Genomic DNA, 23008 nt, shown 5'->3' on the forward strand with positions numbered 1-23008 from the left:
ATTCCTCCTCCACCAAACTTTACAGTTGGCACTATGCATTCGGGCAGGTAGCGTTCTCCTGGCATTCACCAAACCCAGATTCGTCCGTCAGACTGCCAGATGGTGAAGTGTGATTCCTCACTCCAGAGAACGTGTTTCCACTGCTCCAGAGTCCAGTTTTACACCACTCCAGCCGACGCTTGGCATTGCGCATGGTAATTTTAGGATTGTGTGCGGCTGCGCGGTCATGGAAACCCATTTCATGAAGCTCCCGACTAACAGTTCTTATGCTGACGTTGCTTCCAGAGACAGTTTGGAACTCGGTAGTGAGTGTTGCAACCGAGGACAGACGATTTTTATGCACTAGGCGTTTCAGCACTCGGCGGTCCCGTTCGGTGAGCTTGTGTGGCCTACCACTTAACGGCTGAGCCGTTGTTGCTCCTAGACATTTCCACTTCACAATAACAGCACTTACAATTGACCGGGGCAGCTCTAGCAGGGCAGAAATTTGACGAACTGACTTGTTGGAAAGGTGGGATCCTATGACGGTGCCACGTTGAAAGTCACTGAGTTTTTCAGTAAGGCAATTCTACTGCCAATGTTTGTCTATGGAGACTGCATGGCTCTGTGCTCGATTTTAGACACCTGTCAGCAAATCCACTAATTTGAAGTGGTGTCCACATACTTTTGTATACATAGTGTATATGAATAAAACATGTATTGAGCTAAGACTGGCATCAAGCCCCTAAGCCAAAAATGTGAAACATGCTGTCATCAAGCTGTCATCTGTGTGTCATCTTTCAATTCTACAGTCTTGAAGCAGTTATAATTTGTACCAAGCCTGATTAAAGGACAATCAACATGTAATCAGAACATGGTTTTGTCTAATTTAAAGGCCAATTTCAGATTTAGTTGGGCTTGCTTTTATGTAGGCTTTCAAATATATTTCTATCAATATGCAACAGCATCAGACAGACCGGACACGAGTTGACTCCACTGAGCTTAGAAACCCTGACATGTCTCCTTGAGTTTCTATAGAACAATACACCAAAAATAATTACAGTGAGTGGGCTGTCTGTTCTGTCCTCTTGTATGGCTAGCTCTGGAACAGAGTGGTACACAACAGACAAAGGAAATCAACCCTAAGAGCATCAAAAGCAGACAGTTCTCATTAGCAGTCCATTTTGTGGCGCTGGTGTGTGTGCATGTGTGTGTGTGTGTGTGTGCGTGTGTGGTGCAGGACAGGTGTGTGTTTATGTATTGGTAAGATGATGATGAAACTCAGCTTTTAAAGTGGCACCTGGCATTTCCTCTCTATGTTATGATGATAAGACCAATAAACAAATAACAATAACCCTGTCATAATGACAAGAGAGAGATTACAAAACAAGTCGGTTTTCCCATTTGCATGAACACTTGTGTTATGACAGTGGTATTCTCTGAACCCACAACCAAATCAGCTAGCTGTCACGACAGACTATGACAGTAGTATTGTAACAACTATTTATGGTTACTGCACAACTACAGCATAGCCTACTGTAACAATTGCAATTAAATCTGTTTTTCAAAGGAGTCCAGTACAATCATTTCTGGTAAGAGTGTTTCACCTATTCATTAGGCACTCTATAACCTCCTAGCCAACACATAGAGATCAGGGGAAATCCAAGCTTTCGATCATAACTGTTATATCATGTCAATTCTGTATTATGCTGTAATGTAATTACACAATTACAATGAATCTCACATACAGTCAAGGGGGAGATTAAATTATTTTTGGACCAGTTGTGATCTGAAATTCACATGGTCTCTGTGTGTGTGTGTGTGTGTAAGAGAGAGAGAGGGAGAGAGAGGGAGAGAGAGGGAGAGAGAGGGAGAGAGAGAGAGAGAGAGAGAGGGCATAGATCACCTTACAATTACACAAGTCAACAAAATATTTTCAGTGGCTAGGCTACTTTATCGCACAGCCTGCTACGATTATGACAACATCTGAGGTAGATGTGGCCACAGAATGTATTTCTCCATATAACACCATAACTTAAAGATACAATTTTTGCAATAGATTTGTTCAGATTAGGTTTATATTCCCAGCATTTAAGCAAAGGAGAATGCAGAATTTATTGGATAATTAGACACATTTACCCGCATTAAAAGTGTGTCGAGCAGGCAGTTAAAAATACATATTGGTGAATTAGCTAACGTTAGTTGCAGATGATCAGCCTATCCCATGGCTGCTGTCTGCTCTCTTCAAAAGATGCTCTAGGAATAATGGACCAAAAAGCACCTTTCTTTTCGACACACCGGTAATGATAAATCTAAAATGTCTTTGTAGATAAATGAAGGCCACACTATCTTACCTGCTGAATTCAACGTATGTTCTTCGGTCGCTCAAGTCACCTCCCTTTCAGAATTGTGAAAGCTGATGATGGTTCCAAGACACTTGCACGGGATCAGATTACATCGAGAGAAAGCGGACCAGCCCCGGAATCTGCAAAATATAAGTACCAGTTGAAGCTGCCCCGGAACGTGTATAAAGACCCTACTGCAGTTCTCCCCATAAGGGTTCTCCCACAGTTTGTAAAACATCTGTGGTTCTCCCGTCGTTACCGTGGAGTGGCGGCAACCAGAGGCGATAGACTCAAACCCCACCCGACCACCGAGACGGAAAAGATAATGGAGAGAAAGAAAATAGCCTTACAAAGAGTACAGTGCGACCAAACAAAACACCATAATTGGGCATCCTATTTATTTTTGCTTGATCACAATTAATAGGCTATAGCAAATCTATAGCCAATCTATAGCCTAACAGAAATCACGCTTGGATGGGAGAAAAAAACATCTGAATCATATTTTCTGCACTTTTCAATTTACAAATCACTTTTATGGTAGTGACAAAAATGACTACAATGTTATTGTTGCATAATTGGATATGAGAGGTTATATATATATTTTAACCTAAGATAACCAGTCACATAACAGGGTGACATTTCTGTTTAAAAACGATCTTAAAGAGATTTCACTGAATGGGGAGTGAATGTATCTATAAGCCAGTAATTATTCCTAATGCATCAGTGTGCAGCTCCTTGAGTGATCATATTTAGCTAAATGACATTACATAACAGAAAGAGGAGGAGATTGGAAACCATCATACTTCATATTATGCAATAAAATCCATTAATCTTTGCCTCCAGTGGCAAGTTATGAAAGAATTACAGTGCCTTCAGAAAGTATTCACACCCCTTGACTTTTTCCACATTATTTGTTGTGATACAGCCTGAATTTAAAACGGATTAAATTGAGATTTTGTGTCACTGGCCTACACACAATACCCCATAATGTCAAAGTGGAATTATGTATGTAAACATTTTTACAAATTAATTAAAAATGAAAGCTGAGATGTCTTGAGTCAATAAGTATTCAATTCCTTTGTTATGGCATGCCTAAATAAGTTCAGGAGTAAAACTTTGCTTAACAAGTCACATAATAAGTTGCATGGACTCACTGTGTCCAATAATAGTATTTAACATGATTTTTTCATGACTACCTCATCTCTGTAAGGTTCCTCAGTCGAGCAGTGAATTTCAAAAACAGATTCAACCACAACGATCAGGGAGGTTTTCCAATGCCTCGCAAAGAAGGGCACCTATTGGTAGATGGATATAAATACAAATAGCAGACATTGAATAATTACACTTTGGATGGCATATCAATACACCCAGTCACTACAAAGATACAGGCGTCCTTCCTAACCTAATTGACAGAGTGAAAAGAAGGAAGCCTATACAGAATAAAAAATATTCCAAAACATGCATCCTGCTTATAATAAGGCATTCAAGTAAAACTGCAAACAATGTGGCAAAGAAATGAACTTTGTTTTGAATATGGGCATTATGTTTGGGGCAAATCCAACACACAACTGAGTAACACTCTTCATATTTTCAAGCATGGTGGTGGCATCGACAAGGACTAGGGAGTTTTTTGTTTATAAAAAGAAACAAAATAGAGCTAAGCACAGGCAAAATCCTAGAGGAAAACCTGGTTCAGTCTGCTTTCCAACAGACACTGGTTGACAAATTCACCATTCAGCAGGACAATAACCAAAAACACAAGGCCAAATATACACTGGAGTTGCTTACCAAGACAACATTGAATGTTCCTGAGTGGCCTACCTACAGTTTTGACTTAAGTCAGCTTGAAAGTCTATGGCAAGACACGAAAATGTCTTCACAGAGCATTAATAATTTTTTTAATTATCATGTGCAAATATTGTACAATGCTGATGTGCAAAGTTCTTAGAGACTTACCCAGAAGGACTCACAGCTGTAATCACTGTCAGGGGGTTGAATACTTACAGTATCAGTCAAAAGTTTGGACACACCTAATCATTCAAGGGTTTTTCTTTATTTTTACTATTTTCTACATTGTAGAATAATAGTGAAGACATCAAAACTATGAAATAACACATGGAATCATGTAGTAATCAAAAAAGTGTTAAACAAATCAAAATATATTTTAGATTTTAGATTCTTCAAAGTAGCCACCCTTTGCCTTGATGACAGCTTTGCACACTTGGCATTCTCTCAACCAGCTTCATGAGGAATGCTTATGGAAAAAGTAAAGGGGTGTGAATACTTTCTGAAGGCACTGTACAGTATATAAAGGGAGACTATGCAGTCAGAGGGACTACCCCTTTTTATGGTTAATATTATGTTGTGTGTGATTTGAACAAAGATTGCCATCTTAGTGAATCCTTTTATTTAGGAAACAGACAGACAGACAACACAAATTGCTGAAATGTTAAGCAATATTGAAATACAACCACCCATGAATCGTCCTGATAAGATCCTGTTCCCTTTAGTTCAGGTTGACGATGGCGCAGTACGATTGCCCAGACATATGTCCCAAAACAGACATAACAAATTGGCTTTCAATCATTCCTACAGTGATAAGGTAACTGTGACATTGGAATACATATTTTAACCCCAGCATTTGGAAAGTATCAATTTTACAGGATGGAATTTATTTTCTGTGTTCAGTAAAAAGATTAATCTAAGCACCAGGCTGGTGACGCATTATGGGCAAAGCTACTGAATGTGCATATTTCACAGCAAATTAAACTATTACATGTTTAACGCTGCAGAAAGTCAGCGACATAAACACATTGCCTGAAATGTTGTTCCAAAACAAGAGCCTGACTAATGTAATTAGGAATATATGCTGAAGGCTATGAATTTATATTCATGCAGAAACTGTGAGGAAGTTCCTTTTGCAGTTATTCCCTCCAATTCCTAACAGCCTGGAGAACTACGGCACTGAGGAAATAAGAAAAGCTGCAACACTAAAGACAAGACTGGACAGGCTGCTTAGATGTCAATGCAATTAAGCTTAAATGCTTTTAGTACACTGAAACAACCTCTTTACACTCAATATATGCTTATCATATCAGTCTATAATTTTTATATCAAGACATTTGTCCAGTTGCATGGCAATTTCAAATTAGATTTCCATAAGTTGCAAATCATAAGGCCATTTAGCTTTTCTTCACAATGAGAGAGAGAGAGACTGGCTATTCCTGAGAGCCAGCTGAAAGGTGCATGATTAATGAATTCGCTCCTAATAAACATTGCCCAGCAGCTCTATCATCTCAGCTTAAATCAGTTTGAAAATAAATGTTGAGTTATTTCACATAAAAACATTTATCTATGTACATTTCACATTTGACTTGCACGTGAAATGAATTAATAAATGTGAATTGACACACCATACAGTGCTTAGAGAGTCAATCATTGCATTTTTTCAGAGCAGAGGCAAATAGACACTAACTTTTAAGGCAGATAAATATTTTCTTAAAAATAGGAAAACAAATGCTGATGTGCAAAGTTCTTAGAGACTTACCCAGAAGGACTCACAGCTGTAATCACTGTCAGGGGGTTGAATACTTACAGTATCAGTCAAAAGTTTGGACACACCTAATCATTCAAGGGTTTTTCTTTATTTTTACTATTTTCTACATTGTAGAATAATAGTGAAGACATCAAAACTATGAAATAACACATGGAATCATGTAGTAATCAAAAAAGTGTTAAACAAATCAAAATATATTTTAGATTCTTCAAAGTAGCCACCCTTTGCCTTGATGACAGCTTTGCACACTTGGCATTCTCTCAACCAGCTTCATGAGGAATGCTTATGGAAAAAGTAAAGGGGTGTGAATACTTTCTGAAGGCACTGTACAGTATATAAAGGGAGACTATGCAGTCAGAGGGACTACCCCTTTTTATGGTTAATATTATGTTGTGTGTGATTTGAACAAAGATTGCCATCTTAGTGAATCCTTTTATTTAGGAAACAGACAGACAGACAACACAAATTGCTGAAATGTTAAGCAATATTGAAATACAACCACCCATGAATCGTCCTGATAAGATCCTGTTCCCTTTAGTTCAGGTTGACGATGGCGCAGTACGATTGCCCAGACATATGTCCCAAAACAGACATAACAAATTGGCTTTCAATCATTCCTACAGTGATAAGGTAACTGTGACATTGGAATAAATATTTTAACCCCAGCATTTGGAAAGTATCAATTTTACAGGATGGAATTTATTTTCTGTGTTCAGTAAAAAGATTAATCTAAGCACCAGGCTGGTGACGCATTATGGGCAAAGCTACTGAATGTGCATATTTCACAGCAAATTAAACTATTACATGTTTAACGCTGCAGAAAGTCAGCGACATAAACACATTGCCTGAAATGTTGTTCCAAAACAAGAGCCTGACTAATGTAATTAGGAATATATGCTGAAGGCTATGAATTTATATTCATGCAGAAACTGTGAGGAAGTTCCTTTTGCAGTTATTCCCTCCAATTCCTAACAGCCTGGAGAACTACGGCACTGAGGAAATAAGAAAAGCTGCAACACTAAAGACAAGACTGGACAGGCTGCTTAGATGTCAATGCAATTAAGCTTAAATGCTTTTAGTACACTGAAACAACCTCTTTACACTCAATATATGCTTATCATATCAGTCTATACATTTTTATATTAAGACATTTGTCCAGTTGCATGGCAATTTCAAATTAGATTTCCATAAGTTGCAAATCATAAGGCCATTTTGCTTTTCTTCACAATGAGAGAGAGAGAGACTGGCTATTCCTGAGAGCCAGCTGAAAGGTGCATGATTAATGAATTCGCTCCTAATAAACATTGCCCAGCAGCTCTATCATCTCAGCTTAAATCAGTTTGAAAATAAATGTTGAGTTATTTCACATAAAAACATTTATCTATGTACATTTCACATTTGACTTGCACGTGAAATGAATTAATAAATGTGAATTGACACACCATACAGTGCTTAGAGAGTCAATCATTGCATTTTTTCAGAGCAGAGGCAAATAGACACTAACTTTTAAGGCAGATAAATATTTTCTTAAAAATAGGAAAACAAATGCTGATGTGCAAAGTTCTTAGAGACTTACCCAGAAGGACTCACAGCTGTAATCACTGTCAGGGGGTTGAATACTTACAGTATCAGTCAAAAGTTTGGACACACCTAATCATTCAAGGGTTTTTCTTTATTTTTACTATTTTCTACATTGTAGAATAATAGTGAAGACATCAAAACTATGAAATAACACATGGAATCATGTAGTAATGAAAAAAGTGTTAAACAAATCAAAATATATTTTAGATTTTAGATTCTTCAAAGTAGCCACCCTTTGCCTTGATGACAGCTTTGCACACTTGGCATTCTCTCAACCAGCTTCATGAGGAATGCTTATGGAAAAAGTAAAGGGGTGTGAATACTTTCTGAAGGCACTGTACAGTATATAAAGGGAGACTATGCAGTCAGAGGGACTACCCCTTTTTATGGTTAATATTATGTTGTGTGTGATTTGAACAAAGATTGCCATCTTAGTGAATCCTTTTATTTAGGAAACAGACAGACAGACAACACAAATTGCTGAAATGTTAAGCAATATTGAAATACAACCACCCATGAATCGTCCTGATAAGATCCTGTTCCCTTTAGTTCAGGTTGACGATGGCGCAGTACGATTGCCCAGACATATGTCCCAAAACAGACATAACAAATTGGCTTTCAATCATTCCTACAGTGATAAGGTAACTGTGACATTGGAATACATATTTTAACCCCAGCATTTGGAAAGTATCAATTTTACAGGATGGAATTTATTTTCTGTGTTCAGTAAAAAGATTAATCTAAGCACCAGGCTGGTGACGCATTATGGGCAAAGCTACTGAATGTGCATATTTCACAGCAAATTAAACTATTACATGTTTAACGCTGCAGAAAGTCAGCGACATAAACACATTGCCTGAAATGTTGTTCCAAAACAAGAGCCTGACTAATGTAATTAGGAATATATGCTGAAGGCTATGAATTTATATTCATGCAGAAACTGTGAGGAAGTTCCTTTTGCAGTTATTCCCTCCAATTCCTAACAGCCTGGAGAACTACGGCACTGAGGAAATAAGAAAAGCTGCAACACTAAAGACAAGACTGGACAGGCTGCTTAGATGTCAATGCAATTAAGCTTAAATGCTTTTAGTACACTGAAACAACCTCTTTACACTCAATATATGCTTATCATATCAGTCTATACATTTTTATATTAAGACATTTGTCCAGTTGCATGGCAATTTCAAATTAGATTTCCATAAGTTGCAAATCATAAGGCCATTTTGCTTTTCTTCACAATGAGAGAGAGAGAGACTGGCTATTCCTGAGAGCCAGCTGAAAGGTGCATGATTAATGAATTCGCTCCTAATAAACATTGCCCAGCAGCTCTATCATCTCAGCTTAAATCAGTTTGAAAATAAATGTTGAGTTATTTCACATAAAAACATTTATCTATGTACATTTCACATTTGACTTGCACGTGAAATGAATTAATAAATGTGAATTGACACACCATACAGTGCTTAGAGAGTCAATCATTGCATTTTTTCAGAGCAGAGGCAAATAGACACTAACTTTTAAGGCAGATAAATATTTTCTTAAAAATAGGAAAACAAACCAATATATACAGTGGGGAGAACAAGTATTTGATACACTGCCGATTTTGCAGGTTTTCCTACTTACAAAGCATGTAGAGGTCTGTAATTTTTATCATAGGTACACTTCAACTGTGAGAGACGGAATCTAAAACAAAAATCCAGAAAATCCCTCCTGTTCTCCACTCATTACCTGTATTAACTGCACCTGTTTGAACTCGTTACCTGTATAAAAGGTGAAGGTGAGGGATCAGCCCAGAACTACACGGCAGGACCTGGTCAATGACCTGAAGAGAGCTGGGACCACAGTCTCAAAGAAAACCATTAGTAACACACTATGTCGTCATGGATTTAAATCCTGCAGCGCACGCAAGGTCCCCCTGCTCAAGCCAGCGCATGTCCAGGCCCGTCTGAAGTTTGCCAATGACCACCTGGATGATCCAGAGGAGGAATGGGAGAAGGTCATGTGGTCTGATGAGACAAAAATATAGCTTTTTGGTCTAAACTCCACTCGCCGTGTTTGGAGGAAGAAGAAGGATGAGTACAACCCCAAGAACACCATCCCAACCGTGAAGCATGGAGGTGGAAACATCATTCTTTGGGGATGCTTTTCTGCAAAGGGGACAGGACAACTGCACTGTATTTAGGGGAGGATGGATGGGGCCATGTATCGCGAGATCTTGGCCAACAACCTCCTTCCCTCAGTAAGAGCATTGAAGATGGGTCGTGGCTGGGTCTTCCAGCATGACAACGACCCGAAACACACAGCCAGGGCAACTAAGGAGTGGCTCCGTAAGAAGCATCTCAAGGTCCTGGAGTGGCCTAGCCAGTCTCCAGACCTGAACCCAATAGAAAATCTTTGGAGGGAGCTGAAAGTCCGTATTGCCCAGCGACAGCAACAGTCCTGAAACCTGAAGGATCTGGAGGTCTGTATGGAGGAGTGGGCCAAAATCCCTGCTGCAGTGTGTGCAAACCTGGTCAAGACCTACAGGAAACGTATGATCTCTGTAATTGCAAACAAAGGTTTCTGTACCAAATATTAAGTTCTGCTTTTGTGATGTATCAAATACTTATGTCATGCAATAAAATGTAAATTAATTACTTAAAAATCATACAATGTGATTTTCTGGATTTTTGTTTTAGATTCCGTCTCCTGCAAAATCGGCAGTGTATCAAATACTTGTTCTCCCCACTGTTTTATATTTCCAAGCTCAAAACCCTGGTATTACACATATTTAAAAAAATCTACATTTGCTATCATTATTACTGGTGGAAAAAGTGCAATAATGAATCAATTTTCAAACCGGCTAATTGTGAACTACAGAGTTTATGAGACCTGTGGGTATTCAGGCTTGCTCCAGTTCCACGAGTACTCCATCACAGTCTTTTGGGTGGAGGAACATGACAGGTTTCCCATGAGCACCTATCCGTGGTTCAGCTGACAGGGTTCTTATGTTCCTAGCCTTCAGATCCACTATCGCCGCATTGATATCATCAACCTGAAATCACAAAAATAACATACAATATGATTACATTAGAGAACCGACAAGGAGATAAGGATAGAGTGAGTGAATACAGCCCATTCATGTGGGCTGAACAGCACATGCAGCATTGCTAAGACTGACTCACCTCAATGCAGATATGGTGCATCCCACCAGATTTGTTCTTCTGTAGGAAGCCTGCAATGGGGCTCTTCTCCCCGAGTGGGTGCAGCAGTTCCAGCTTGGTGTTACCCAGCTCCACAAAGACAGTGTAGACTCCATGCTCAGGAAGGGGAACTTTATCGCTGACCTGAGCCCCCAGCACATCTCTGTAAAGAGCAGTGGCTTTCTCCATGTCTGGTACAGCTATAGCAATGTGATTCAGCCTTCCCAGTTTCCAGACAGATCCTGGAATACCTTGGCAGAGTGGTGTTGAGGTTGAAAGTGTCCTCAGCATTGGAGAACAAGTGTGACGAACACACTTTGAGAGACCTGTAACTAAAGAAACAGAGTGTTTAGTTCTGCCATACTGCCAAACCGTTTTTTTTTCTCCTCCGGAGTACGGATCATATTTGATTGAATATGCTACCTGGATAAGTCAAGTAGCTAGCAACAGGGAACACTTGCTAAAAGTAATTCTGCACTAACAACGGTGGATCTAGCTTCTTTTGTTGTGTAGCCCGAGATAAAAACGTCTAAAGAGACTGTTTCTGACATGTGAAACACTATTTATAACCTGACGTTAGCAAGCTGGCTAACAACAACAGCTAGTTACTAGATATCTATACTTACATGCAACCTTCAACACGGACGCCGCCATATTTTCGAAGATTCGTGCAACGTAGGATAGCGAATCGGTTTGAATGTCAAGACAATGGGATAGAGCACACGTATATTGCTTTTCAATTAAAAACGTATGTTGCACTTGTAAATACAGTTATTTGGGATATGAATGTTGTCTATCCAGCTAGCTAAATCTAAACCGGACCTGCTATCCGGATCTTTGTAGCACAACAGAGGTTTGTTTCCGGGGGGAGCATATTTTCTTGTTACACACATGTTCCCATGTGAGGGAAAAACGATGGCTACCGGGGAAATAGGTAACACGTTGGAGAGCTGTTTAAAGCTACTAAACATAAAAACTGCACATCCAGAAAATTTTCTTAGGTAAGTGCAACATCTTTATAATAATATCCAGATATGTTTAACTTAAAATCAATTCACTCACTTGCTGCCATCGTTACACAATGCTAAGGCTAGCTAGCATCTAGCAAGCATTCCCTGTTTGGATAGCTAGTTAGCTAGAACACGTCATCAAATATTCTTAAAGATAGCCCAGCAGCACCGATAAACTTGATTCTAATAATTTAGCTACCCATGATTAGTTGAGCCAGGTGTGGGTACTGGGCTAGAACAAACCGATGCACACCCTGTGGGTTTTCAAAGCCAGGGTTGGTTGAAGAAGACTGCTACTAACCACTGTACTACTTGAAGAATGCTGTTAACAAACATTGCTAGTTGTATTCTTTCTTTGTGTGTATAGTCTTCAGGATGGAGTGGCAACAGACTTCACTTCTCTCACTAAGACCCTGTATGATTTACACAAAACCCATGAGCCAGAAGACTCAAAGGGAAGCCCTCTGGACCAGCTGGTGGTTGAGAACTTTGATGAGGAACAGATATGGCAGGAGCTGGAGCTCCAGAATACTGCAGTGCTGAAGCACTTTGAGACAGCAGTGAGTCAGGCTGCCTTGGATACAGCTCTGAGTATCCTGTTTAATGAAGAGGATGCTGACGAGGAGCCAGATGAAGGGGATGAACAAGATGGTGACGACATAGAAGAGGAGATGAGAGATGGGGATTTGGAAGATGGGGAAGGAGAAGAACCACCCATGCTTAAAACTGCTATGGATGCCTTGAGAGGGGATAACACAGACGAGGACTCTGATGTAGATTTTGATGTGGACGCATTAGAAAAACAAGCTAAACAGAAGAAATGCTCAGCGGGGAGAGAGTCAAAACCACTGGGTCCTCCATCAGAGGTTGATGACAGGTTCTTCAAGCTCTCAGAGATGGAGTCCTTTTTGGACGATATGGACAAAAGGGAGGGGAAGGAGGGGGATGATGATGTAGACTATTTCCAGGACTTGCCCTCTGGAGATGAAGATGAAGACATAGACCTCTTCGGTGAAAATGTTTCTTCCAAAGAAAACAAAAAGACAAGCACAGTATGTATCATATTGCTTTTCTCTCTGCCAGACCTAGCTACTGTTCAGCTACATGTGTTTGGTGTTTCTGGTCATTACTGTAGACCAACACACTGATTAAATTCCTATTAATGTACTATGTTCTTTCTGTAGCTGAAAAGTTCCAGGAATCTGAAGTACAAAGACTTCTTTGATGCTGTGGATGATGATCCTGCACAAACAGCTGACCAATCAGACGCAGAGGATGAGGACAACAGTATGGATGGGATGCAAGATGAAGATGATGATGAAGAAAATGAGTAAGTGGCTGATGCAGGAATCTCATATTAATGTCATGGTTGGAATTGCATCAATAGGGAATATAGGGGAGGGATATTCATTTTGTACTTAAGATACGTGTTGTGTTTGTTCCTTTGCTGTTTTAGGGACTTCGTTGAGGATGAAGAGTGCAGACAAGCCAAGGAGGCTTTGAAACGGGTGACCTTTAACCTACCTGTAGAAAGTGACGACAGTGAGGGAGAAGAGATGGCGGACATCTTTGGAGGAAAGTCTCAAAATGCTACAAAACCTGAATCCAAATCATCCTTTGAGAAACGACAAGACAAGGCAAGCTTTTCCTCAAGGGTTGTTTCAGAATATCTAAATTGGGTTGGGTGTAATTTCATTTACTCTCATTTCATCTGCCGTATATAGAACTTTATGTAGCACACTAATGAAATGGTAAATTCTTACCTTACACAGATGGCTGAAAAGATCCAGGATTTGGAAAAGGCTGCCATGGGAGAGAAGCCATGGCAACTGACAGGAGAGGTGTCTGCTCAGACTCGTCCAGAGAACAGCCTTCTGGAGGTGGATGTGGCATTTGACTCGGCCTCCAGGATGGGTACGTACCACATACTTGTCAGTCTGTTCAGTTTAGCTGTCATTCCTGTTGGAGATTATTTAGTATTTTACTTACTGCAAGTTTGTGTCGGCTGTGTGTGTGAGAGAGAGAGGGGGTTTGTTCAGTCAGGTAACATTTACTCTGTTTTCTCTCAGCCCCTGCTGTAACAGAGGAAACCACTTTGCAGCTGGAGGACATCATCAAGCAGAGAATTAAAGACCAGGTCAGTGTATAGCAACAAAACCAACGCATGCTCAACTATGGGGCAAAACAGACCGGGTTGGCTTAGATTGCTGACAACATTTAAACTATATGTCTCCAATGTTTATTGAAAACATACATTTGCACAATGAGAACTTGTCTTTCAAGTACATCGTCATAGCTGTTGGTTAGCTAGCTAGTGAATCTGAGCCATTTTAGCATAGACATGACATCAGTCAAAACACCTAAAAACAAGACATAGTATCAAGAACAAGATCAAACTAGCTGAGAAGAGTCACCTAAGATTCCCCACATGGCAGCTTCTTGTCAATGCTACAGTATCTGGCCCTTCAGAATCTCAACAACACACCAACGTCTGCACCATTGAATCGCATGGATCATTTTCGTGACGTTGTCAGCTAACGCGTCTTTAGAGACTGTTAACTCCATCTTGACAACAAACTGAACAACTATTCTCAGTTGGATCCAGCTGAATGTGTCATCATCGTTTCATTCTGAGTAAATGGGTGGAACAAATATAGGTCTATCCAGTATTTAGTTCCGATGTAACCGCATTGGCACATTTCAAAGGCAATTTTTATTTTCTGACATGTATTTTTTTCCAAGGTGTGGGATGATGTGGTGCGCAAGGAGAAGCCTAAGGAAGAGGTGTTTGAGTACAAGAAGAGGCTGACTCTGGACCATGAGAAGAGCAAGCTGAGCCTTGCAGAGGTTTATGAGCAAGAGTACCTCAAGCAGAATCAGGTAGTTATTCCATTATATTTTAGTGTGAACATACTTGGCTTTTCTCTATATTGCAATGAATGCATTTTTTGTTTGTTGAATTTATTATTTTTATTATTTCGATCTATTTCCCTTGTATTTCAGCAAAAGACAGAGGAAGAAGAAAACCCAGCCCATGTAGAAATTCAAAAGCTCATGGATTCTCTATTCCTTAAACTTGACGCTCTCTCTAACTTCCACTTCACACCCAAACCGGTGAGTTTTCCTGTCAATGTTTCCTTGTGCCCTGGACACTGCAAAACTGCAGCTGGCTCAAAACAAAGCAGCACGCCTTGCCCTTGCCCTTAACTGCAGACACAGAACTAACATCAACAACATGCATGATAGTCTTTCATGGTTGAGGAGAAATTGACTACTTCACTTCTAGTCTTTTTAAGAAACAGTTGTGTGTTGAAAATGCCTAACCACTTGTATAATCTATTTGCATACACTTCAAACAGACATACCCCACCAGACACACCACTATAGGTTTTTTCACGGTACCCAAACCAAAAACAGATTTAATGCGTCGCTCAGTTATGTATAGAACCATGTCATCGTGGAATGCTAAAAAGCAAGTTTAGCTTTAAAAAAACATTGTGTCACAGCGCCTCTCCTCTTTCTAAAGATCCAATTTAACTGTACTGTATATATGAATAGTGTGTAAGTAGTATTTTTGTCGTCTCTCTTTCCTATATATAACTCTTATTTTTAATGTAATATCTTATGATTTTCTTGTCTATTACTGTTCTGTACATGTCATGTATTTATACGTTTTATGTGGACCCCAGGAAGAGTAGCTGCTGCATGTGCAGTAGCTAATGGGGATCCTAATAAACTACATTTACATTTTAGTCATTTAGCAGACGCTCTTATCCAGAGCGACTTACAGGAGCAATTAGGGTTAAGTGCCTTGCTTAAGGGCACATCGACAGATTTTTCACCTAGACGGCTCGGGGATTAGAACCAGCGACCTTTCGGTTACTGGCACAACGCTCTTACCCACTAAGCTACCTGCCGCCCCTAACTAAACACTAGCATTTGCATGACAACCAGAATTTATGCTTGTCTTTAAAGATGGTATATTTAAGCAATAAGGCACAAGGGGGTGTGGTATATGGCCAATATACCACGGCTAAGGGCTGTTCTTATGCACGACGCAACGTGGAATGGCTGGATACAGCCCTTAGCCGTGGTTTATTGGCCATATACCACAAACCCCCAAGGTGCCTTGTTGCTATTATAAACTGGTTACCAACATAATTAGAACAGTAAAAATAAATGTTTTGTCATACACGTGGTATACAGTCTGATATACCAGGGCTTTCAGACAATCAGCATTCAGGGCTCGAACAACCCAGTTTATAATGAAGGATTTTGTACAAATGTGGAAACGCTTTTTGCACAATATTGATGTTTTTTTCTTTGTCATGCAGCCTGTTCCTGAAGTGAAAGTTGTCTCCAATCTGCCTTCTATTGCTATGGAGGAAGTCGCTCCAGTCAGTGCTAGTAATGCCACTCTATTGGCTCCAGAGGAAGTCAAGGTTTGTCATGCATACCTCTCCATAACATTTCATGAAGGCGTTATGGGAAATCATATTCTAGTAGAGGACACTGACGCATACAAAAGCATTCAAGGGTTGAAGACAACCAATGAACTACTGTGCTGTCCATCATAGTAGCCTTTTAGTAGATGCTTCTGAGGACAGGGTAACACCATTTCCTTTCTGATCTTAGGAGAAGAACAAGGCTGGCGACGTGCTGGGTGACTCTGAAAAGACCTCCACAGACAAGAAACGAGACAGACGCAAGAAGAAGAAGGTGAAGCGCATCAAGATCCAGGAGAAGGAGAAGAGACAGAAACTGAAGGAGGCTAACAGAACTGGAGAGAATAAGAAACAATCAAAGGCAGAGGTGGCAGAAAACCTCAAGAAACTCACAAAGGGAGGCAAAGCAACATTATTGAAGGTCAGTGTTTTCTTTCTCTCTGCATGTCTCGTTTTTTATATTTAGTTAACGTTGTCTTTCAAATACAAGCCCCTCCATTATATTTCTGTGTGAGCAATATAGACTGATAAGGCCATTGTGTGCTCCACACATTTTCATTTGTAAGTATTACAATAGCTAGGATTCAGCTGTCAGTCACACTTGCAAATAGTTTCTTAAAAATAGATGTTGAGCTTTTTTTATTTGTTCTCTGTTCAAGGATGAGGGGAAGGATAAAGCTCTCCGCTCCTCCTCTGCCTTCTTCTCCCAACTACAAGACCAAGTGAAGAGCCAGATCAAAGGAGCCAAGGACCCGGGCTCCAAGAAGAAGAAACACAAAGAAGTCTCAGCCAGCAAACTCAAGTTGTAAATTTACATTTACATTTTAGTCATTTAGCAGACGCTCTTATCCAGAGCGACTTACAGTTAGTGCATACATGTTTTTTTCGGGGGTTTTCCATACTGGCCCCCGTGGGAATTTAGATTGTTATGATGATGTATGTGTTATGATGATGCATATTTCTTTGTACAGATTTTTTAAACGAGAAAGCTGTAATTTATGTTAACCAGTGCTCACAAGTTTGTAATTTGCAATAATAAAAAAAGCAAGACTTGTCATTATGTAATTTATTCAGACTTTTTGTGACCAATTAGATTCACACTATTGATCTGTTCAGCTAATCGATCTGGGGCAGCAGGTGAAAAATCTGCTGATGTGCCCTTGGGCAAGGCACTCAACCATAATTTGCTCCAGGGGCCCCATACTACTATGGCTGACCCTGTAAAACGGGTGCCAAAGTCATTCCATGGAGGGCCTAGTGTCTGCTGGTTTTTCGTTTAAATCAAGACCTAGACAACCAGGTGAGGGGAGTTCTTTACTAATCCGTGATCTTAATTCATCAATCAAGTACAAGGGAGGAGCGAAAACCCGCAGACACTCGGCTCTCCGTGGAATGAGTAGACCCATGCCGTAAAACCATATTTTACTGCACCTATCCGGTTTACGTGACAAAAACATGTATTATTATTATTAGCTAAATCGTTGATTCAATTAGTGATTATTGTTGAAGGTTCACACTACTACTTGCAGCTTATTTTTCATGTGAGTATTAAGGGTTTTTCTGGTTTTAAAAAATTTAGCTGTGGGGTGTAGTTTTGAAATTCAGCCTTGCTGCTCTGTGCAGTTTGACCAGATATATTGTGGTCGTCTTCCTCAAAACATCACTGGCTATGGAGCTAGCGTACTGTACATTTTTGGCATTGGGTCTAATTTATTTAAAATCTAGTTTATGGCTCTCCAATCCACCATCGCCTTCTAGTGGTGTAAACAGCAGATGTGAACCGCCCACGTTTTGAAAGATTCCCGTGACGTCACTCAGTAATCTTTTTGTGATTGAAGAAGCAAGGGATCACATTCACGGAAGTCAAACAATCGACAAGTTGCTGTTTACCTAGCTGACGACCGTAACAGGTAATGTCAAAAAATTGTATTCATTAGATATAAAATGTAAATTATATATACTATGGCTTTTATTGGTTGATCGTTTTTACAGGTAACATTACTGTAGCTAGCTGGATACGTTTTGAATCGAACAGCACTGCTTTGTTTATCAAACTAGCTAACGTTAGCTAGCATAACGTTACTAGTAGTTAGCTAACTAGATTTCTTCATCCCGGTTGTGCAAACTAGCTAGTTAGCTAACCAATTCCTTTACTATGTGATCCATCAACATGGATTTAGTTAATTCAACAAAGTAATGTGTGTACTTTCTGTATTTCCGATAGAGGCTATGTAAGCTAGTTAGCCAGTGGTATTGGTTTCAGAGGGTGGATACTACTGTCAGTTTAGTTAGCTAGCTAAATTAGCTACATGGCTCAATGGCTGTCTGTTTATATGTCCGCTTCAGTCCTACCTGGCTGTAGTTACTGGTGTGGCCATCAACCAGCTCACATGATGGTGATGACTCACTAGGGTCGAAACCTCTCCTTATTCCCTCTCCTTATTCCCTCATCTGCGTCATCTTCACGTTCTCTGAACAAAGGATAGGTGAAAACAATATGGTGGGTGATGACAGCATGTCAGTGTGGCAAAGTAATTGTCAGACTTGCCAGTATGTATTGGCTCCTCTTTTCAATACCAACGTATTTTGTTTTCTTAGCTGGCCATCATGCTTGGGGGAGGATTCAAAGCAGAAAGACTCCGGGTCAATCTCAGACTGGTGATCAATCGCCTGAAGCTCATGGAGAAAAAGAAAAGTGAGCCTGGCAACTACATACACACACAAACACTGTGCAAGCTATAGCCTAGTCTCTGTTCATTGAAATGTTTGTGTCTCGGGTTGTCTTTAAAATACATGCTTACAGAATGGATCTTCTGTCTCTTTGTAGCTGAGCTAGCTCAGAAGGCGCGGAAGGAGATTGCAGACTATCTGTCAACAGGGAAGGATGAGCGAGCAAGGATCCGTGTGGAGCACATCATCAGAGAGGACTACTTGGTAGAGGCCATGGAGATCCTAGAACTGTACTGTGACCTGCTGCTGGCTCGCTTTGGCCTCATCCAGTCCATGAAGTGAGTGAGCCAGCCTAGAGGACTCGGACAAGGGGGCTCTTTCTCAATTGTTTATTTCCTTGCATCATGTCTCCTTGCCGCCTCCTCAAAACACATTGGATGGGGTTAGAGAGGGGAGGAGCCTTGGGACTTCTCTTCCCATGCGTTTTGAGACAGCGACGAGAGCGGATGCAAGGAATCGATTAAAGACAATTGAAAGAAGAGCCAGAATTTCTCCTAGTCAAGGAAAAACTCCTGGCCTTATTATGGGTGTTTGAGGTTATCCTTCAGGGCTTGACATTAACGCTTGTTTTACCTGGCCCGGACAAATAGTTGGACAAGAAGAATATAGATTTACTGTAAGTTGTCTGGATGGACAAGTAAAAATAAATAAAAATCCCTATATCCAAAAATTGCTCAGATCAGAATTGGACCAGTGTCCTCCGCAAGCAATGTGTTGCGCACTGTTCTCCCAATTTCTGCAGAGCGCATCGTAGTAGAATTATTGCATTGACAGGTGGTCTTGCGGTCACGAGATGATCAAAGCGCAGAGCATATTTGTTGATATTCCTTGCTAGTTAGTTATTTGCAGTCAGTACATTTTTGGTTAGCAAACAGGGATCATACAGCCATGAAAATCCTGGAAAAGTCAAGTGTGCATCCCATGCATTTATGCCAGTGTGATTGGGCCTGAGGAGAGATATTGCAGCAGGTAGGCTATGGCCTACAAAATAATGTTAGACTAATTGACTGACTAGTTAGCCAGTTCAAAACATATCGTGTAGCCTGGCTAGTTATCTTGGTAGTTAAGTATTTAGCTAATAGCATGAATTAATGTCATTGTCATGTCCGATATCCCCCAAAAATGTTGTCCAGTGCTCTTGAATAAATGACCGACACACAGTTGATGAACGGGTGCGTTAACTTACTCCAGTTATAAAAACCGCATGTCAAGCACTCAAAATTGGGAGTTGACTCTATTCCCCTCAATTCAACATTGGACATGTCATTCTGACAGTGTTAAAAATATTCTTAGAATAGCTAGGGCCGAGACTATACCAGTAACTCTTTGGTCCTTTAAAAACCTGCTATGTGTAAAATATTGTGTGCTATAGCTTGGAAAATACATAAATGTGACTCTGGATGACAACATAATGTTTGTTTCCAACATTAAGGCTGTTTTCCTAAAGAAGTGAAATCCGCTTAGTGTTTTGTTTCCTTGCCACAATACTACTGAGTATCGCGATACTGGTATCGCCCCGGCCCTAAGAGTAGCCTAATTGTGAAATTCCTCCTATCCTGTCAATAGATCTCCACAAAAACCTTAATATTTTAGCCTTGATTTGAAGTAGCCTGCCTAAGCCATTTGATCCCTTATTTATTAAATAAGGAAAATATTTAATAAAGACATACATATTTGGTTGTAATTGTAATGCAAAAATATTATTTAGGCTATTTAAGAATTGCCAACCATCCTCCAGGAGAGCCTTAAAGGGCGGCAGGTAGCCTAGAGGTTAGAGCGTTGAGCCAGTAACGAAAAGTTGCTGGTTCGAATACCCGAGAAATCTGTCAACGTGCCCTTGAGCAAGTTACTTAACCCTAATTTGCTCCAGGGGCATAGTACTACTATGGCTGACCCAGTAAAACGACACATTTCACTGCACCTATCTGGTGTATGTGACAAGAAGACATATTTGTATTTTTTTAAGGGGCAGTGTTCTATTTTGAGACAATCTGAATATGCATAGAAGTCAATAGGCAGAGGGTGGCCTACATTTTTCTGATTCTCTGTATTCTAATGAGAATTGTATTTTGTAAAGTTGTTCGTTGCATCATACAATACCATTTTAAGTCACCCTTTTGGCCCATGGTGTTACAGACAATTTTTCATTTTTGGAAAAATTATTTGAGCTTTCAGACAGTAAAAAATCTGTCAAGCCCTGTACAGTAAAAAATCTGTCAAGCCCTGTCCTTAACACCTATTTGTCTATTTCTTGACAGGGAGCTGGACCCTGGTCTGCAGGAGGCTGTGTCCACGCTCATCTGGGCAGCCCCACGTCTGCAGTCTGAGGTCAACGAGCTCAAAATTGTGAGTAGTATGCAATGTGCTGCTGCGTTGACCCTGGAGATAGCATGCCTAGTTGCTTGGACTAGTCTTATTATACTGCCTAATTTAAACACTTGCGTACCCCCCTTCCCAAATACACATGTAACTATTGGACTAGAAATTGTGCCTTCCTGTATTATACTTATGCTACAATGTATTATTCTATTGTACTGCCATATACTTTGTTTGAATTCTTATCTTTTATTATTTCTTATTGTTGTTGCCTTGTCAAGAAGGAACCTGCATGTAAGCATTTCGTTGGACCATGTATACGATGCGTATTCCGTACATACGACTAATAAAGCTTGAAACTAGTCCTCAGTAAAAAAATGTAATGCAGTTTGTACACTTTTTGCTGTATTATGATCCTTGATACTGTGCTTTCTCCATACAGGTGTCTGACCAGTTGTGTGCCAAATACAGCAAGGAGTATGGCAAGCTCTGTAGGACAAACCAAATCGGGACTGTCAATGATAGGGTATGAATTTTCAGATGTCCTGCTTGAAGATATATGTTGATGTGTTTGTTTCTGTGTGCCTAAAACATATTTCTCTGTCTCTACTTTACCCCATAGCTCATGCATAAACTGAGTGTAGAGGCTCCTCCTAAGATCCTGGTGGAGCGCTACCTCATTGAGATTGCCAAGAACTACAACGTGCCCTATGAGTCAGACGCCATGGTCAGAGTGAGTATCTGATGATGAAACCAGTCTGCCTCCCACCATTCACTTGTGTGCCTGTCTCCCTGTGCCGACCCCCTGACTGACTCTACTATTTATATACTACCAAGTCTGGAACCAACACGACCCTGAACAGCTTCTTCCCCCAAGCCATAAGACTGCTAAATAGGTTGTTAAATAGTTAACAAAATAGCTACCCAGACTATCTGCATTTACCCTTTTTGCACTAACCTTTGACTCATCACATACACTGCTGCTACTGTTCATTACCTATCCTGTTGCCAAGTAACTTTATTCCTGGTTATATGTACATCTCTACCTCAATTACCTCGTACCCCTGCACATCGACTCGGTACTGGTACCCCGTGTATATAAGCAAGTTATCGTTACTCATTGTGTATTCATTATTACTTTGATTATTACTTTTCAGTTTTTTCTCTATTTTATTTCTCTCTGCATTGTTGGGAAGGGTCCGTAAGCATTTCACTGTTAAAGCCAATTTATGCTTGATCCGAAAATGTGGTCGGAGGCTTCGTATGGAGGGTGTGACGCAATTGTGCAGCCTCCGGAGGCATGCAGAGGCCAAATCAAGTTCTGTACAGCATCGCTGTGCGCCTCGTGAATTTTTTAACAATGCAGAGGGCTCCGTATAGCTCCGCATTGACATGATTGTTTGACGGTATGTGGGGGCGGGAGGTCCTTTATAAACACAAACTCACTTCCTTGACATCAGCTCTGCGCTGCTCCGCGACGCGCAAGTAGTATGAATGCCCAGACTTCTGCAGAGGCCGTATCACCATAAATGCTGCATGGCCAATGCAGACGTTGGATTGACCATGCACCAACTTTTAGTCTACACCTATTGTTTACGAATCGTGATGAATAACATTGGATTTTTATTTCCCCCTCGCAGCCAGAGGTGTGTACAGGCGAGGAGGCTGACCTCATCGACGTGGACTCTGACTTCAAGAAGCCAGGCGGTGGAGGAGGTGGTGGAGGCGGCTTCACCGCTGGAGCCATGCCCATGGGCCCCCCATCAGCGTTCAGCTACCCAACACCCAAAGGAGCAGTAAGACCATTCTTTTCAATAGTGGCATAAATGACACCTAACTCTTGTTTGGCGAGTCCGCAGTAGGG

General features: G+C 40.5%; 3 protein-coding genes across 4 annotated transcripts; 2 read left to right on the forward strand and 1 right to left on the reverse strand.

Moving 5' to 3' along the window:
* Nucleotides 1-7890: 7890 nt before the first annotated feature.
* Nucleotides 7891-13501, reverse strand: LOC311122808 (methylmalonyl-CoA epimerase, mitochondrial-like). Of its 2 annotated transcripts, none has more exons than XM_084197123.1 (3): nucleotides 13417-13501; nucleotides 10626-10975; nucleotides 7891-10495 (listed from the first exon to the last, which is right to left on the reverse strand). In XM_084197123.1, exons 2-3 carry the CDS (start codon nucleotides 10932-10934, stop codon nucleotides 10343-10345), a joined length of 462 nt encoding a protein of 153 aa, XP_084053249.1. In that variant the 5' UTR covers nucleotides 10935-10975; nucleotides 13417-13501; the 3' UTR covers nucleotides 7891-10342. The 2 variants fall into 2 exon arrangements, with proteins under 2 accessions (XP_084053249.1, XP_084053248.1); XM_084197122.1 differs by lacking the exon at nucleotides 13417-13501 and adding an exon at nucleotides 11270-11347.
* On the forward strand, nucleotides 11535-17158 carry LOC311122806 (U3 small nucleolar ribonucleoprotein MPP10-like; the record flags this gene model as incomplete). The annotated part of the gene is made up of 11 exons (XM_084197120.1): nucleotides 11535-11644; nucleotides 12021-12705; nucleotides 12838-12983; nucleotides 13110-13290; nucleotides 13426-13567; nucleotides 13723-13790; nucleotides 14396-14533; nucleotides 14657-14767; nucleotides 15988-16095; nucleotides 16289-16519; nucleotides 16758-17158. 11 exons carry the CDS (start codon nucleotides 11535-11537, stop codon nucleotides 16905-16907), a joined length of 2070 nt encoding a protein of 689 aa, XP_084053246.1. The 3' UTR covers nucleotides 16908-17158.
* Nucleotides 17159-17905: 747 nt separating this feature from the next.
* Nucleotides 17906-22997, forward strand: LOC311122807 (IST1 homolog). Its single transcript, XM_084197121.1, has 7 exons — nucleotides 17906-18008; nucleotides 18697-18793; nucleotides 18926-19106; nucleotides 21087-21174; nucleotides 21587-21670; nucleotides 21767-21877; nucleotides 22785-22997. The coding sequence occupies exons 2-7, from the start codon at nucleotides 18706-18708 to the stop codon at nucleotides 22968-22970; spliced, it is 738 nt and encodes a 245-aa protein (XP_084053247.1). The 5' UTR covers nucleotides 17906-18008; nucleotides 18697-18705; the 3' UTR covers nucleotides 22971-22997.
* The last annotated feature ends 11 nt before the right edge of the window (nucleotides 22998-23008 follow it).

Source organism: Coregonus lavaretus (assembly GCF_964263955.1).
Source record: "Coregonus lavaretus genome assembly, contig: HAP1_SCAFFOLD_2698, whole genome shotgun sequence".
Taxonomy (NCBI): domain Eukaryota; kingdom Metazoa; phylum Chordata; class Actinopteri; order Salmoniformes; family Salmonidae; genus Coregonus; species Coregonus lavaretus.